At 45.4% G+C, this 18,794-nt stretch overlaps 1 protein-coding gene across 1 annotated transcript; it reads right to left on the reverse strand.

The window, feature by feature from the left end:
* Positions 1-7,940: 7,940 nt before the first annotated feature.
* Positions 7,941-18,756, reverse strand: LOC311126192 (tripartite motif-containing protein 16-like). The gene is made up of 6 exons (XM_084200209.1): positions 18,114-18,756; positions 17,594-17,689; positions 9,389-9,622; positions 9,117-9,276; positions 8,932-8,991; positions 7,941-8,695 (listed from the first exon to the last, which is right to left on the reverse strand). Exons 1-6 carry the CDS (start codon positions 18,708-18,710, stop codon positions 8,181-8,183), a joined length of 1,662 nt encoding a protein of 553 aa, XP_084056335.1. The 5' UTR covers positions 18,711-18,756; the 3' UTR covers positions 7,941-8,180.
* Between the last annotated feature and the right edge of the window lie 38 nt (positions 18,757-18,794).

Raw genomic sequence — 18,794 nt, forward strand, 5'->3', positions numbered from 1 at the left:
CCTTGTTTCGGGCAGGCTTCGGCGTTCGTCGTCACCGGCTTACTAACCACTGCTGCCCCAATCATCATCACAATTGTCTTGTCTTGTCTTGTCAATCACACACACCTGGTTCCTCCCCTAATTAGTCAGTGTATAAGTGTTCCCTCTACCCCTTGTCCTTGTGGGGGATTGTTAATGGTGAGAGTAGTGTAGCTCGGTGAGCTCCTCATAACATTGTGTTGCCAGGGTAGAATTTCCCCCCTGTGCCTATGTATTATTGGATTCCGTTACAGTGTATTGGCCAGGGATGTTAGTTTGCCCTGTGCCTGTTTCGTTGATCGCTATTGGAGCGCATTTGTGTGTCAACGTAGGAATAAACTCTGTATTCGGTGATTACCCTCCTGCGCCTGACTCCTTCCACCACACTCATCACAGTCATTCTAGTTATGTGAGAGATACAGGCGTGCTTCTCACACAGCCACCGTCAGGGCGTCGGCCACGCGTTTGGCTCCAACATATACTATGCCCACATACTCTAGTGTAGCTGTGGGGCTTACAAGTCTGAATTTCTTACAGCCTAATTTTCAAGACATCAATGTACAGCAACATTTTTAGGGTCACTGCAGAACACCCTCCATATGCATATGAACACATACTCAGAGGTGGGGCTTACAAGACTCACATTTCATATACTCAGAGGTGGGGCTTACAAGACTCACATTTCATATACTCAGAGGTGGGGCTTACAAGACTCACATTTCATATACTCAGAGGTGGGGCTTACAAGACTCACATTTCATATATTCAGAGGTGGGGCTTACAAGACTCACATTTCATATACTCAGAGGTGGGGCTTACAAGACTCACATTTCATATATTCAGAAGTGGGGCTTACAAGACTCACATTTCATATACTCAGAGGTGGGGCTTACAATACTCACATTTCATATACTCAGAGGTGGGGCTTACAAGACTCACATTTCATATACTCAGAAGTGGGGCTTACAATACTCACATTTCATATACTCAGAGGTGGGGCTTACAATACTCACATTTCATATACTCAGAGGTGGGGCTTACAAGACTCACATTTCATATATTCAGAGGTGGGGCTTACAAGACTCACATTTCATATACTCAGAGGTGGGGCTTACAATACTCACATTTCATATACTCAGAGGTGGGGCTTACAAGACTCACATTTCATATACTCAGAAGTGGGGCTTACAATACTCACATTTCATATACTCAGAGGTGGGGCTTACAATACTCACATTTCACATACTCAGAGGTGGGGCTTACAATACTCACATTTCATATACTTTTCAAGACATCACTGTAGGACAAACATTTGATTTGATATCAGAATATACTTCAAATAAAATAAATCAATGTATGCTACAGCAGAACACATATTATAGTATATAGGCCTCCTGCCTATCTGATAATATGAAGCGCATATTCAGATTAACTTCACAGGACAGAACAAGTTTGTAAAGTTTTCCAGAACCTTCCACAACACGGCCATTTCCTGGTGCGTCTTCTCCTCCCTATCTCTTGTTTTGCTCCTGGTGTCTGTGACACATCTGGGTCCTTTAGCAATCCATGACCTCACATAGGGGACTGGGTTGAATTTGGTCAGGGGTGGGCCAACAAGGTTCAGAAAGAGTAGCCCTGATATGGTGGAGGTATGCAGAGAGGCGCGGGTTGAGGTGCAAATCAGATTCATTTGAGAAAATCCCTGCTGGCCTTCTGCACTGGAGATGGGGATGGTGCTGACCTCCATCAACATCTCTTTAAGTCCATCTGGAGATGGGGATGGTGCTGACCTCCATCAACATCTCTTTAAGTCCATCTGGAGATGGGGATGGTGCTGACCTCCATCAACATCTCTTTAAGTCCATCTGGAAAGTCTCCTTTATCATTACCATCAGTGTCCCTGTACTGCCTGTAGGCCCGTATGACCGTACGTGGACTGCCAATGCCAAACCTCTGGCAGAGAGATTCTATCACTGTTTCTCCATACAGTGCTCCTGCATCCTCTGGCCAGTATTGAGCATAAAGCACCTTCAGCTCCTCTATGAACTGGCTGTATCCTGTATTGTCCACTGGTGACTGCCCTGTGTGCAGTAATAACACCCTCACTTCCCTGGTGACTGCCCTGTGTGCAGTAATAACACCCTCACTTCCCTGGTGACTGCCCTGTGTGCAGTAATAACACCCTCACTTCCCTGGTGACTGCCCTGTGTGCAGTAATAACACCCTCACTTCCCTGGTGACTGCCCTGTGTGCAGTAATAACACCATCACTTCCCTGGTGACTGCCCTGTGTGCAGTAATAACACCCTCACTTCCCTGGTGACTGCCCTGTGTGCAGTAATAACACCATCACTTCCCTGGTGACTGCCCTGTGTGCAGTAATAACACCATCACTTCCCTGGTGACTGCCCTGTGTGCAGTAATAACACCCTCACTTCCCTGGTGACTGCCCTGTGTGCAGTAATAACACCATCACTTCCCTGGTGACTGCCCTGTGTGCAGTAATAACACCCTCACTTCCCTGGTGACTGCCCTGTGTGCAGTAATAACACCATCACTTCCCTGGTGACTGCTCTGTGTGTCTCTCTTTTGGAGCTCGAGTGACAATTCAGATGTGTGCGATGCACTTCAACAACTAAGACCTAGATTGTTAACAAACGCATGCGAGGATATCCGCATGGCAAGGCCACTATAGCTCTGACGGGTCACGCCGTCGCGGGAGGCATCCTCAGATCATCATTATTTGGTCCGTAAAGGTTAAAGAGACATATCTGTTTATGGTCCAATAACATATTTAAAATAATCTATCTACCTCGCGTATCTGTTTGGATAATTTGCACATTCAGATCGAAATTACTGTTAATTAATATCATCACCCCTTTTGAGTTTCTTAGCCCATGGGAGAAGTATATTCCCCCCCCAGTCCTTTTTCCACCCAACTGCATCTAGAATTGTTGAATGGGTTTCCTGTAAACAATAGATATTATATTCCTTCTCTTGGAGCCATGTAAATATTGTTCTTCTTTTGTTATTGTCTGCTAAGCCATTACAATTATAACTGGCTATTACAATTATAAGCTTTGAATGTTGCTTGACAAGCCAGGGGTTATACGTTTGTTTGGTCTTGAACTGAGCCTCTGTCCAAATTACACCTGCTCCGGGGCACTGCCCCCCCGTGCACTTCGTCGGTGGATGGACATATGTAGAAATAAGAGAGCAGGTCTGTAATCAGTGGGGAAGGATTAGGATGATTCCACAGAAGGATCAACGCACTTTTACATGATGGTTTTTCTGGGAGGCTGGAGAAATAACCAGGAGGCAACTTGATTTAACTCTGATCGCTTTTTTAAATGTTTACAGTGAAAACAGTGAACAAATTGTATAAATAATGCGTGAGGTACCGGAGCCGGGCAAATAGGTGCTGGAACAAATTAGGTCAAATCTGAGAGGTGCCAGATCCGGCTCAAATTAAGCACTGGAACCCAGGTCTGGAGTGTATGACGTTGGTGTATTGGTACTGAATATACCAGAGATGGAGACAAGACTGATTGGAACAGAACCAGTGAGACCCAGACCAAGACTCAACCACTAGAGACCTCTAGACCCATGTGTCCAACCTGTAAGGAGACCTAGACCAGTTTAAATGTGTCTCACCTGTAAGGAGACCTAGACCAGTTTAAATGTGTCTCACCTGTAAGGAGACCTAGACCAGTTTAAATGTGTCTCACCTGTAAGGAGACCTAGACCAGTTTAAATGTGTCTCACCTGTAAGGAGACCTAGACCAGTTTAAATGTGTCTCACCTGTAAGGAGACCTAGACCAGTATAAATGTGTCTCACCTGTAAGGAGACCTAGACCAGTTTAAATGTGTCTCACCTGTAAGGAGACCTAGACCAGTATAAATGTGTCTCACCTGTAAGGAGACCTAGACCAGTTTAAATGTGTCCAACCTGTAAGGAGACCTAGACCAGTATAAATGTGTCTCACCTGTAAGGAGACCTAGACCAGTTTAAATGTGGACAAATGAGCCCCAGAGTGTGAACATTAATGCTAGTGTGATGATGATGCTGTCAGTACAGCATAGTGTGGTGAGTTTCAGAGTTGGTCATTAGTCCTCATAGGGGATGGTTTCATTCTATGGAGTAGCAGTGGTCTTCATGACATTGTGCATGTTTTAGATCAAATCCATTGCGGTGAACTGCACAGACTCACTAATCTACAAATCAACTTGCATCTCAAATATTGACTCACTAAGTGGTCCAGATCAGTGATTCTGCGCCTCTCCTTGATCTGACTGATCCCCTCCAACACACTGATGACGGTTTCTCACTATAGAGCCGAGTCAAGCCAAGCAGGGCCAAACTGGGCTGGCTAACACTACAGAGCTAAGTCAAGCAGGGCCAAACTGGGCTGGCTAACACTACAGAGCTGAGTCAAGCAGGGCCAAACTGGGCTGGCTAACACTACAGAGCTGAGTCAAGCAGGGCCAAACTGGGCTGGCTAACGCTACAGAGCTGAGTCAAGCAGGGCCAAACTGGGCTGGCTAACACTACAGAGCTGAGTCAAGCCAAGTTCTGGAACCATCCTTGAAAGGACAATGTGTAAAGAAAATATCCCAGCCAGTCCAGTCCAGTTGTGGTCAGCTCTGTTGTGTGAATCTGGTTTCTCCATACCTCTAAATGCCATCTTTCCTGTAAGTCGCTCTGGATAAGAGCGTCTGCTAAATGACTAAAATGTAAAATGTAAAATATGTAATTACATTTGTCACATGCACCGAATACAACAGGTGTAGACCTTACCGTGAAATGCTTACTTACAAACCCTTAACCAACAATGCTGTTCAAGAAATAGAGTTAAGAAAATATTTACGAAATAAACTAAATTTAAAAAACAAATCAAATCAAAAAGTAACACAATAAAATGACATAACATTAATGAGGCTATATACAGGGCGTCATTCTTGAGGTGGAGTAGCTCTGCCAGTCAATGTGTGGGGGTACAGGTTAGTTGAGGTCATTTGGAAAGTGACTATGCATAGATAAAACAGCCAGTAGCAGCAGTGTAAAATCAAAAAGGGGGTGGGGGGGTCAATGTAAATAGTCCGGGTGACCATTTCATTAATTCTTCCCCCATTCGTTTGGGATTGAGACCTGCAGTCACCTTGATTTAAGACCACTTTTGAGAAGTGTTCCACAGGCAGTAAATCTATTGTAGAATAAATGGAACCTGGATCCATTTCATTCTATTAACATGGCTTGTGTGTGTTATAGCAGTAATGGGGTTAAACTGATATTAAAATGACAACTCCATAGGTGGGTACCAGGTCAGGGGAGTTCATCTCTGCTCCCAGCATCCCTGGGACAGTACTGATCAACATAGCTGACCTGATGCAGAGGTGGACCAGTGATGTTTTCCTCTCAGTGGTGAGACTTGCCCTTCCATTTGATACACTGTTAACTCATAAGATCATACAAGATGTTACAGGCTTATTGCATGTGGAAACAGACCTGCATTCAATTACTATTTAAAATCATGTTGAATACTTAATAAGCAGTGCTTGATTGAGTTTGCCTGTTGTAATGGAACCAATAGAAAAGTCCTAAAAGTACAAACATCAAAAACTTTTCTCGTTCAGTTAGTCCCTCCCTGTTTCAGCTAATTATCTTCAGTTTGGTGCCTAGTGAATACGACTCAGGTCTCTTTGGAAACATCAATGTAAATTCACCTTAGGTTTTTACTCCTCACTTTCCCTTTCAGGTCTATAGGGTTTTGCTTCCCCCCTGCTGGAGACTGGAGCACAAGGCAGTCCCTGGCTTTCTTTGGGCAGCTGGAGGATGAGGCCCTCCTCACCTGTTGTGACGGGTCCAACAAATATCCCCTGGTGAAGGCAGGGTCCTATCTCATCCAACGCTTCAATGACTCTTATGGGAGGCAGTGAGCATTTCCCATGTTAAGCTATGGAATTAATTGTACAGCATTGGATTGGTGTTGGCATGGGGTAGAGGGAGTTTACATATACCAGTCATTTCCTTTTAAATCCATGAAGGGAAGTGGACAAGTTCACACTTAGAAGGAGATAATAGTTCCACACCTCATGTGTCCTGATAACTACAGGAATGGAACCATATTGAGGTTGTCTGCTTTCTATAGTCTCCCGAGTGGTGCAGTGGTCTAAGGCACTGCATCACAGTGATAGCTGTGCCACTAGAGATCTTGGTTCAAATCCAGGCTCTGTCGTAGCCGTCAGCGACCTGGCGGCGCACAATTGGTCCAGGGTAGGGGAGGGAATGGCCGGCAGGGATGTAGCTCAGTTGGTAGAGCATGGTGTTTGCAATGCCAGGGTTGTGGTTTCGATTCCCATAGGGGCCAGTATGAAAAATATATATAATAATAATATGCCATTTAGCGGACGCTTTTATCCAAAGCGACATACAGTCATGTATATATATGCACTAACGGTAAGTTGCTCTGGATAAGAGCGTCTGCTAAATGACGTAAATGTGTATGGTTTGAGAGAGAGAGAGAACATCAGGTAAAGTTCTGGGGGATGTCAGCCATGAAGTTGTCTAAACACAACTGGAATATAATTGGTTTGTGATTCATTGCTAATGGATTTTCCATTAGGAACACAGGGGGAAAACCTAACACAACAACACACATACCACACAACCAATAAAAACAAAGGGGGAGGAAACCACTAAAGTCATTACCATATTGTCATTTTCTAACGACAGGGAGAAAACATGTAAAATCTAGAAGACTACTTTAGATCTGGTCAAAAGAAGCCTAGTGCACTACGTAGGGAACAGGGAGAGAATTGGGACAGAGACAGTAACTCCTGTATGGAAATCTTTATTCTAATGACAGTGAGCAAATCTCCAATCTCCACCTTATTCCCTATGTAGTGCACTACTTTAGATCTGATCAGAAGTAGCCTAGTGCACTACGTAGGGAACAGGGAGAGATTTGGGACAGAAACAGTAACTCCTGTATGAAAATCTTCATTCTAATGACAGTGAGAAAATCTCCAATCTCCACCTTATTCCCTATGTAGTGCACTACTTTAGATCTGATCAGAAGTAGCCTAGTGCACTACGTAGGGAACAGGGTGTCATTTGGGCCAGAGTCAGTAACTCCCCTGGGTATGAATTGTCTCTATCTTATCTGTCTTCTATATTATGTTCTCCTCTCCTCCTCTCTTCTCTCCTCTATTCACTCTATTCTATTATCCACACCACATGCCAGCTTCAACACAATCCATTTACAAGTTAAAGACACACCTTGGAATAAATAGCAAAGGAAAACTACTACTAGATGTATTTTTTATTTCCCATCACCATGAATCATATTTAATAACTGAACAGTAGCAGACATAACTTCATCTGTTCCTGACTCTGGGTAGTGGATTAAAAAGACCATCAATCTCCAATGATATTAAAGTACAATTCTGAACATTACTGATATACTGAGTGGCAAGTCAAGATATCTGCTGTTTTTATTGTTGGGTTAATAGCACCACCTGCTGGACAGGTTTAATGTTGCTTGACTGAGCAGTACGGGAGAATAAAAGATGCCAAATTTAGGGCCGGTTTCCCGGACATCTCCATTGAACATGCTTTTTAGTCTAGGACTAGGCTACATCTGTGTCCGGGAAACCGGCCCATATAGTTCAATTAGCAAGTAAGTAACACTACCTGTTCCATGATACTGAGGAAAATGACAATGAGACAGAGAACCAATTGACAAAACATGTCAATGGTTCTGAATGACAACCAACATACATTAACAGCATACATCATGATTAATGTGAATATATAAGACATTGCACTTAAAAAAATATGAATGCATTGAATTGTAATACATAACATCTTCTGAAGATCAAATCAATCAAATCATTGTACATAAAAACAGAGCAGAATGAATCATCACATCTGGGGACCTTCACCACCAGCATGACTAGTATCTATGTGGACCCTACTACAGTTTAACCAGCTCAGCTATAGACTACACCAGCATGACTAGTATCTATGTGGACCCTACTACAGTTTAACCAGCTCAGTTATAGACTACACCAGCATGACTAGTATCTATGTGGACCCTACTACAGTTTAACCAGCTCAGCTATAGACTACACCAGCATGACTAGTATCTATGTGGACCCTACTACCGTTTAACCAGCTCAACAGTACTATCATAGAGATAAAACCCAGGATAGAGGGGCTGAGTGAATGTGGTCTGGACTCTGTGGAGGAGGGTCATTGTGTCAGAGACACTGTAGAAGGACAGAGTTCCTGCCTTGTGATCCAGGTACACTCCTACTCTGGAGGGCTGAGGGCCTGATACTTTAGTCTCAACATTATTGTGTCTGAAACAATAACCACCACTAGAGCACTGTAAACTCCAGGACTTGTTATTGAATCCAAATCCACTACCTTTCCCTGTTCTGCTGATGTCTTTATATGAGACTGCTGTAACAACACCCCACCCACTCCACTCCACCTCCCAGTAACAGCGTCCAGACAGACCCTCTCTACACAGAACCTGGCACCAGTTTGTGAATCTTTCTGGATGAACAGGATATGGTTGTTCTTGGTCTGTATAGGTCACCTTTCTGTTCCCTTCAGACAGAGAGAGGCATTTTTGTGCTGTGTTTGGGTCCAGTGTGAGCTGACAGGAATCTGGGAGAAGAGCAGAGCAGAGACCAATGAGGGGAGTTAGAACAATAAGTGAAGTCAGATACTGTATCAACCCTGTCTTTGATTAGAGCACAGCAGAGATCAAATCAGAGAAATATGAGGAGTCAGATAGATACCCAGTCTTTGATTAGATCTACTATTGCTATATATTTCTAGAGGGATTGTTAGGAGTGTCAGTAAAAAGAGACTGTTAGTTACTTCAGAATAAAGAGACTCACATTGTAAGAACTGTTCTCTGGTCTTGGGCTCTGGAGGCAGTACAACCTCCACTATATTCACTACAGACACACAAACACATTCACAGAGAGAGGGAATGTTATCATCATACCATATTCCACATGTATATGACTAGTAGGGAACTTTCAATGGTCTAAAGTTGATGTTCTTATTATTTTCAACACACCTGTAGTGGAGATCTTGGTCCATTCTCCTTTAAGGACGTCTTCTAGTTTCTCTCTCAGTTCAGACACAGTCTTACTCACATCTCCAAAGTACTGAAGAGGACGGACAACGATGCTGGGTAAGTCTGAAGATACACTGGTACCGGAGAGAGACTGATAACTCTGGGGGGAGAGAGAGAGAGCGAGAGCGAGAGCGAGAGAACAGAACCAAATGATTGAGAGTTTCACATTGAGTTTTAATTTCATATCACATGTATCAAGGCAGTTGAGTTACCTGGAGGAAATGGATGTGATCCTCTGTGTGTGAGAGCTGCTCCAGCTCAGTGCTTCTCTTCCTCAGCTCAGCTATCTCCTGCTCCAGTTGCTCCAGGAGTCCTTCAGCTTGACTCACTTGAGCCTTCTCTTGGGCTCTGATCAGCTCCTTCACCTCAGAGCGCCTTCTCTCAATGGAGCGGATCAGCTCAGTAAAGATCTTATCACTGTCCACCACTGCTGCCTGTGCAGAGCGCTGTTAAGAGAGAGAGAGAGAGAGAGACTGACTTGTCTTACTTTAATGAGCCATCCTCATTACACTAACACCCCCACCCCCACCCCTAAAAGCACATTGCGTGCCACCACAACCTCCACACAATCACATTATCCAGTACCCAACACCACAGTACAATACACCAACCAGCACCACATTCCAACCGTCCATCCAACCCCTCCTCTCCAGCCGTACAGACAGCCCCCCTGAGCCCCCATACCTCCTGAAACATCTCCACACTGTTGATCATTTTGTACAACTCAAACTCAACCCTAAGGCGTCAACAGTAATGGCATTACCCTGGCAACACAGAAAAAACATGATGAACAGTCTGTCATGGCAGAAAACGGACACCCCTCCCCAACTCCCAGGTCAACCCGAGCCAACCAGCTATTGGTGTCCAGGGCTCCATGTAATACCCTCCACCTATACCCAGCCATGCTCTCAGCCCCCACAACCCCCTGCCACTGATGCCCCTTCACTCCCACTAAGCTCAGAGTGTTAAAAGTCAGTAAGTCCTCCGGACTCTCCTGCCAGTCCCCAGTCTCTGCTGTCCCTTGCAGTGGTGGAAACGGTGGTGGCCCCTCCTCAGGCTGCTCCAGCCCTCAGTACTGCAGCATAGAAATCAGAGACCCCTGCTGTATTGAATCTCTCCTGCCGCATGATGAAGATCTGCTGATCCAGCCCCAAACCACCAGCCCTCCTCAACAGAGCACATGCTGGTTCCCTCCAGCCCACCTCCGTACGGTACAGTAGCCTCTGTGCTGCTGAGTCAGAACGCTGCCGCCCTGACCAGAAAAAATTCACTAACTTGCGCTGCAGGTCCACAAGCAGACCACCGGGGGCGTTGAGAATGGCCAATTTAAGCCATAGGGAGGATGCCACCAAGTTGTTGATGATCAGCACCCTCCCTCTGTATGCCACTTGGGAGATGAGCCACCTCCACTTCGTCAGCCTCGACACCACCGCTTGTGACACTCCTTCCCAGTTCTTCCTATCCCAACCCTCCGAGCCCAGATACACCCCAAGCATCTTGAGCCACTCACAGCCCCACTGCAACCCCCCTGGAAGCTGCGGAGGTGCCCTGTCCCTCCATGCCCCACATAACAGAGCCTCACTCTTGCCCCAGTTTCCCTAAGCAGAAGACGCCCCCTCGTACACCCTCAAACTATTCTCCAGGGCCTGTAGGTTCTGCTCATCCCTAACCAACACAGACGTCATCAGCGTATGCTGCCACTGCTATGCCTGTCCCCAACCCTATGCCTGGCTCCCACACTCCCTGTAGCCTCCTGCGTAGCAGGCCCAGAAAGGGCTCAATAACAAGAGTGTATAGCTGCCCTGACAGAGGGCATCCCTGGTGAATGCCCCTCCCTACCCAGACTGGCCTACTGAGCCCTCCCCACACCTTGACCATACATGAAGCCCCAGCGTACAGCATTTGAACACAGGCCACAAAATTCTCCCCACAACCAAAACAACACATTGAACAGATATTCATGGTCCACCCTATCAAAGGCTTTCTCCTGATTATGAACAGATTGTCTGTGTTTGAGCGTCCTGGTACACAGTACGTTTGGTCCTTGTGCACAATAGAGTCCAGGTGGGACTTCAGTCTGTTAACGAGGACCTTGGTAAAGACCTTATAGTCCAAACAGAGCAATGCCACAGGCCTCCAGTTCTTTATGTCGCTCAAATCCCTATTTTGGGCAGGAGAGTCAAAGCCTCCCGTCTACAGCTTAGCGACAGCTCCCCCACCCCGACGCACTCACACAACACACGTTCTGTCCAATAATTCCCCAGAACTTTTTATAAAAATCCACAGGCAGACCGTCTGAGAGTTTGTGAAAGGCCAGGGAAATGTCTATTTGATTTATCTGTGACAGAGAGAGTTTGGAAAGGTCTGTGAGCAGAACCTGAGAAAACCCAGGATAATAATAATAATAATATGCCATTTAGCAGACGCTTTTATCCAAAGCGACTTACAGTCATGTGCATACATTTTTACATATGGGTGGTCCCGGGGATCAAACCCACTACCCTGGCATTACAAGGACCATGCACTACCAATTGAGCTACAGAGGACCACAGAGTTCTGCCCTCTATAAATCAGAGTACAACTCCACAGCCTCATCTCCTCACAACAGAAGTTACCCACCCATCAGGCTCCCTCATCTCCCCCACAACAGAAGTTACTCACCCATCAGGCTCCCTCATCTCCCCCACAACAGAAGTTACCCACCCATCAGGCTCCCTCATCTCCTCACAACAGAAGTTACCCACCCATCAGGCTCCCTCATCTCCCCCACAACAGAAGTTACCCACCCATCAGGCTCCCTCATCTCCCCACAACAGAAGTTACCCACCCATCAGGCTCCCTCATCTCCCCACAACAGAAGTTACCCACCCATCAGGCTCCCTCATCTCCCCCACAACAGAAGTTACCCACCCATCAGGCTCCCTCATCTCCCCACAACAGAAGTTACCCACCCATCAGGCTCCCTCATCTCCCCACAACAGAAGTTACCCACCCATCAGGCTCCCTCATCTCCCCACAACAGAAGTTACCCACCCATCAGGCTCCCTCATCTCCCCACAACAGAAGTTACCCGCCCATCAGACAAACGTAAAACAAGGGATTTTCTTGGTTTCCCCACTCTGTTTTTCCAACCCCTCTGGTGAAACAGAGAACTGAGCCCTGTACTATAATATAATATAATGTGCCATTTTGCACACGCTTTTATCCAAAGCGACTTACAGCCATGCGTGCATATATATATATATTTTTTTTGTGTATGGGTGGTCCCGGGGATCGAACCCACTACCCTGGCGTTACAAGCGCCGTGCTCTACCAGCTGAGCTACAGATGACCAGGTGCAGACACATTTATGAAAGCAAAGACAAGGTCATTATTTGGGTTCTAATCACTAACAACCTACCCTTACACACCTCTTTTGCTACCCCTGCACTAAGATTTCTGCCATGGCATTTAAATGTTTTTGGTTTACATATTCCCCCAGTCTTTGCCGCCGTTCATGTTAAGAAAGTCTAACCGTGAAATCTCCATAAGAGGTGGGAGGGAAATCACCACAATCAGAAACCAGTAGAGAAGCCCATAAAGCCGCCATGCCAGAAAAAAACATCCATTTAAGCAGATTCTGAAGACATGCCCTTAAGAACCCATGACCCATTTTCTCAGCCTATACCGCTTCCTGGGTGAGAGGACACTAAACCCCTCATTCTTCATCACGTGTTGTACTGACCTTACAAACCTTCCAGGATCAATCAAATAAGACTCCAGCAGAACCTTCTTTTTCCCCTTTAGTCTCCATCAGGAACCTAGAAAGTTCTCTCACCGTATATACTGAGCCCTCAGCCTGACTGTCTGTCAGCTCTGGATCCAATGAGCCGTCTGAAAACGAGACCGCCTTGTCCTCCGCTCCCGCAGACTCACCTCCCCCCTCTTCCTCTTCCTCCTCCTCCATTGGCACGGAACCGTCCTCCTCCTCCTCAGTCTCTGCCCCCCTGCACTTCCTCCCTGATCAGAGCCTCTTCCCAAATGACAGGCAATATTTCCTGGGATGAGCCCACCAAGCCTTCGCCCACCGGAGTCTCTGTTACTACAGAAACCTGCCTCAGCTCATGTAGCCCAGCTGCAACCCTCCCCACCACCGCTTTCTCCACGGCCTGCGCACCACCACTTGGCCATGCACTACTACCGTGTGGCTCAGTTGGTAGAGCATGGCGCTTGCAACGCCAGGGTTGTGGGTTCGTTTCACAGGAAAACTCCTCCTGCCTGAGCTTTTTACTGTCCCTTTCCACACTGCTAACGCAAGAGGAAGGACTGAAAACACATTTAACACATTACTGTGAAGTAATATAATGATGATTCATGTTTATTATTACCTGTTTTTATGGTCATGTTTTGAAATTATACTTCATTACTATAATGATTATCAATACGCCTGAACATTAATTCAGTCACCTCTGGTCGACAAAAACGTATTTTCCTAGTACATTAATTGTCAAATTCATCAACCAGCATCGAGCACTCTGCCTTCTCAGGCAAGCGAGGGGCATGTTGAGGTAAATATGCTAACCGCCAAGGTTGCATTATGTCATTTATTGGTGGGCTGGAAGATGCAGTGTTTTTTCTTTTCTATTCAGAGGCTATTTACTTCCAATATGAGATCATTTTATATAGAAGGTTTTTATAATGCATGTTTACTAGGGTTGAGGTTAGCGCATCTGAGTAGGGATTATTTGGGTTCAATACCTGTCCTACCTATCAATCATATTGCTGCTTGTAGCCTATAACTGATGATCCCCACACTAGAAACACCGAAAACTATCTGTGCTACCAAACCCTGTGTTCCACCCCTCCCCTGTGTAACCTTGAGGTTTGTTAAGAAACAAACACTTGTCTATGAAAACAGACATGTTTAACGGATTCCGCTTGGCACCCAGCCGAGAGCACACGAAAACCACTTGCAAATTTACCAAAACTAACCAACTACTTGCGGTCTGTTCGGAAGCAATAAACGGAGGCAGATTAGCCACCACAACTCTTATCGAAAGAGGCGACATCTGCACCAACACACCCCTCACAACAAGACAAACCTTTTTCATTAACACAACCACCGCCTTGTTCATTCTGGATGCAGAGTCCAGATGTTCCGCTCCAACCTGTTCGCCGACCATGAGCAAAACTTCCTCCACACCTTTCTCCGGAACGGACCCGAAGCGACAGCGTTTCTTCTCCACTCGGTTGAGGCTATCACGCCGCCCTAACAAACTACCCCTACTCCCCCCTCAACTCTAAACGATAAACAGTGGAAACCAATAAACAAACCCTCCACCATGAGAAAATACATTCAGAAAATACGCAAGAACCAAAAGAAAAAAGAATAGTAGCCCTCCTCACGAACCACAAATCTCTCACACAACCAACTTCTTCTTCTATGATATAATGGCGGTCCACAAACCAACGTTAAAGGTGCATGCCGCCACCTACTGTGCTGGAGTGTGTGGTCAATCACGGTTTCCAACATTTCTAAATCCTCCTACGTAACTCAGTACTTCTGAGAAAATAAAGAAGAGCCCTACTAACTTCTAATAGACCCTCCCCCATCCCCAAAATCCCTTCCAAACCCGTCCAACCCAGCAGAATCTCACCACTAAACCCATTCTCTCAATTCTCCATAATAACATTAATACCTCCAATAGCAGGTCACTCCTATTAGATTTACCAGATGATAAACTATTCAATACAGACAGAGAATCCGACCATACTATAATTCTAACAGGTTGTACGTCCTCCACCCACTGGAGGGCAACTATTATCACCAACAGTTCAACTGAGTATACTGACAGTTCATCTGTTAGTCTTCTACATATCTGCACATCAAATTCAGGAACGTAAACGCCTGCTCCTGTGAGCCCACTATCTGGGTCCTTGGATCCGTCTGTGAAAAGCAGTAAAAAAGCATAAAAACTTTTACCAATGTAATTGTCAACCAGTTTCACTATATCACTGACTTCTGACCAATCTTTCCTTTTCTCTACCAAGGTTAGATCAACAACAGGGTCTGGGAGTAACCATGGAGGAACATCCCCTATCACCACAGAAGGGCCAACCTCCAACTCCCTCAAACCACTCTCATCAGCAAGCTTTCCAACTGTCCAACCAAAACCACTGCCTTGTCTACTAGGATATTCCCAACAGTCATCTAGAACAGTAGCAGTGGGATGCTCAACCTCACAGCCTTTCAACCCAATAAGATAATGACAATTTTTTACGCCGTACATACAAAGGCATCTCTCCTGCCTCCACCAGTAAGGCACATACAGATGTTGATTTAAATGCACCAGTACATATCCTTAAAGCTATATACTGGATTGTGTCCAGCTTCTGAAGCCAAGTTTTGCCTTGTTCGATAAACTATACACCCGTAATCAATTGTCGTCCTGATCAGAGCTCTATAAATATCCATCAACAATTGTCTGTCAGCACCCTATTCATAACCAGAGACCCACACAACCAACTACCATGAAAGTTAATGAATGAGAGAGACATGAACATCGTTACAATACTGTACATAGACATAATGTAACGGTTCATCTTCTTTGGTGTTTAACGGCGGTTGGCATCCAATATGTTGCATTACCGCCCCCAACTGGACTATAATATAAATCCATTATACTTTGTGATACAAAATGGGAAAAGGGGAAATTATAATAATACAAAAAACACCCTTCCAACTAACCCTACACTCATTAAATACCCACTACCCCATTCCACTACTTTGACCCTATCTGCTCCTGCACCATGCCAACGGCCTGGGAGGACGGGACACCACCACTCAACACACCCTGTAACTCTTCTGAAGTCTAATCTTGTATGCCCAAGTACTTCTCTGCAGCTGCCACCACAATATCTATTTTCTGGGATTTACATTCAATTTCATTCAATTTCTGCTGTACAGTTGATAACCATTGCTATGAACTCTAAGAAGCTAACTTTACTGAAGTATATATCACTAGTTGGCCTATCCCTCTGTGCTGGCACAGATCTACTACTCACAGGGATCCTCTCAGGATCTCTCACCCTTGACCCATCCTCCTCTACTTCCTTCACTGTCTCAGCATACGACACCTTCTGCACTACTCTGACTCTAGCCACCTCAACCTGCCTCTCTCGCACCGGACACTTCAGATCCCCAGCAACATGGGCATCCCAACAGTTGACACACACTTTATTCACCGAAACTACACAATCCTCTATCCCCTCCTGCACAATTCCCACATCTTGGAATCTCCTTCCTACAAACTGCTGCAACATGACCATAAACGTTGCACCTGAAACAGCACAGTGGATTCGCCACAAAAGCTCTAACAGGATAACTGATATATCCTACCATGACTTTGTTGGGTAAAGACTCAAAACTCAAAAGGACTGACAGTGACTCCTCTGTTTCACCACGCTCACCACCGGGTCTGTGTTGCACCAAACGGCGGGAATCACAAACACCAGCAGTCTTCAACCTTAATTGCTCCACTTCTACACTTAACGCTACCCCAGAAATCACTCCTTTCAATGGTGCCCTGTTCCTAAGAGCAAAGCAAGAAACAGATCTTGACCCAAGTTGCGTGACACGGAGCGCCCACTCCCTCTGGTCAGAAGAAACACAAACAAATATCCCAAGTCCACTACAGGTTACCTTCACTGATTCAACTGCACCCAACTCCTTTCCCACCCACCCTGAAACTACAAATGGATCTGCCAAAAGGAATGGATTCACTTTCTCCTACAATGTAACTCCTACTGCACCAGATCCTTCTTTATCATGTCCATTGATGCCAGGCTCTGGTTCTGAGCTCTTCACCACACCTTCTACCTCACTTAACTCTCCCTCATTCATTTCCATTTCACCTCCAGAACTCAGTCTGGCGAATGGCTCACTCTGTTTGCACTTGAGTTATAACATTTGATTTTGATTTTGATTTATTTTTATGTCTCTATTCCTTTTAAACTTTTGTGAGTGTAATGTTTACTGTTAATTTCTGATTTGTTTATTATTTATTTCACTTGCTTTGGGAATGTAACATATGTTTCCAATGCCAATAAAGCAAATTTAATTGAATCGAGAGAGAGAGCTCCCTGTTAATGTATAGCAGACATGAGTCGCTCATGGTTACTCATGGTTATGTGAAGAGGTAGAGCCGCTTGCGACTTTAAATCAGTCAGAACAATAGGGAATGTCCTTTTGGTCAAGATGATGGTTTCTCCCACAGTAGACCCGGGTTCATAACCCGTCAGTTACATTAAGCAGTCTATTCTCTGAAAGGGGTCCAGACAGCCTGTTCCCAACAGTGGGATTGGATAGGGGCCCCTCTCTCTCTCTGACTGGAGGAGAGAAGTGAAATGGTGTGTCTCCTCTGGTCAACAATACTCACCTTGAGAGACTCCACAGCCTGTTGCAGCTCCTTCAGGTCCTTCTCTCTCTCCTGGAATCTCTGCTGGACCTTCTGCTGACTCATCCCCAGCTGCATCTGTGGAGAATCACTCTTCAATGAGCTATCAAGCTTTATTTGTCCAGTAGATCAATAGTATAGTAATGTGACATAGGGCCCATAGAGAGGAAGGTCTAAAATCTGGAGGAAGTCCCTTTACCATATGACATTTTCTATGTTGCTATGTTAATGATTATAGTTTTTATGGTAGGTGTACATGTATCAAGGGGTTGAGACTGAACTTTGAACTCTTAAAAGGGCATTCGGAATGATAATAGTGTTTGACTTTAGAAAATGGTGATACATTTGGAGCAAACACAATATACTCAAGGTTTGTGTTCATATTTGTTCTGCCGTGGATCGATATCATTTGAATGATCTCATATTCAAACAGCCTTAGTTCCTACTGTATCTTTAATTCTTTGTTTATCAGACAGTCACCAACAAGTAGTTCTGGTCTTACCTGTTTCTCAGTCCTCTCTGCTGCAGCTGACACTGTATCATGGCCTTTATGTTCATCCATCACACACTGATAACAGATACACTGCTGATCGGTACGACAGAAAACCTCCAGCAGTTTGTCATGATGAGAGCAGATCTTCTCCTGTAGTTGTGCGGTGGCTTTGACCAGCTTGTGCTTCTTGAAACCAAGAAATTCATAGTGAGGTTGGAGGTGAGTCTCACAGTAAGAGGCCAGACACACCAGACAGGACATGAGGGCTTTCTGCTTTCTGGTCCCAGTGCAGAAATCACACGCCACATCTCCAGGTCCAGCATAGCACAGAGCAGGAGGGGGAGCAGCCTGGAGTCCTGTCTTCTTCAGTTTCTCCACCACTTCAGCCAACATGTTATTTTTCCTCAGATTAGGCCTTGGAGTGAAGGTCTCTCTGCACTGAGGACAGCTATAGACCCCTTTCAGAACATCCTGATCCCAGCAGCCTTCAATACAGCTCCTACAGTAACTGTGTCCACAGGCAGTAGTGACCGGCTCCTTCAGTAGATCCAGACAGACAGAACAACAGAACTGGTCCTGGTCCAGCAGATCTCCGTGCTGAGCCATTTGGACGGTTGTTCACTCTCACACAGACAGACGACACAGAGACTCAGATCAGTTTCGTTTCCTCAGAAGAGAGTTTGTGGCAGG

The sequence above is a fragment of the Coregonus lavaretus genome (assembly GCF_964263955.1).
Source record: "Coregonus lavaretus genome assembly, contig: HAP1_SCAFFOLD_8811, whole genome shotgun sequence".
Taxonomy (NCBI): domain Eukaryota; kingdom Metazoa; phylum Chordata; class Actinopteri; order Salmoniformes; family Salmonidae; genus Coregonus; species Coregonus lavaretus.

What these genes read in the sequence shown, in the direction of transcription:
- LOC311126192 (XM_084200209.1), bottom strand. Translation starts at nt 18,710, where the DNA reads ATGGCTCAGCACGGAGATCTGCTGGACCAGGACCAGTTCTGTTGTTCT. An exon ending in GACCAAGATCTCCACTACAG is followed by an intron (nt 8,992 to 9,116) that starts GTGTGTTGAAAA and finishes GTGTGTCTGTAG; the next exon opens with TGAATATAGTGGAGGTTGTA. An exon ending in CAGAGAACAGTTCTTACAAT is followed by an intron (nt 8,696 to 8,931) that starts GTGAGTCTCTTT and finishes CTCTTCTCCCAG; the next exon opens with ATTCCTGTCAGCTCACACTG.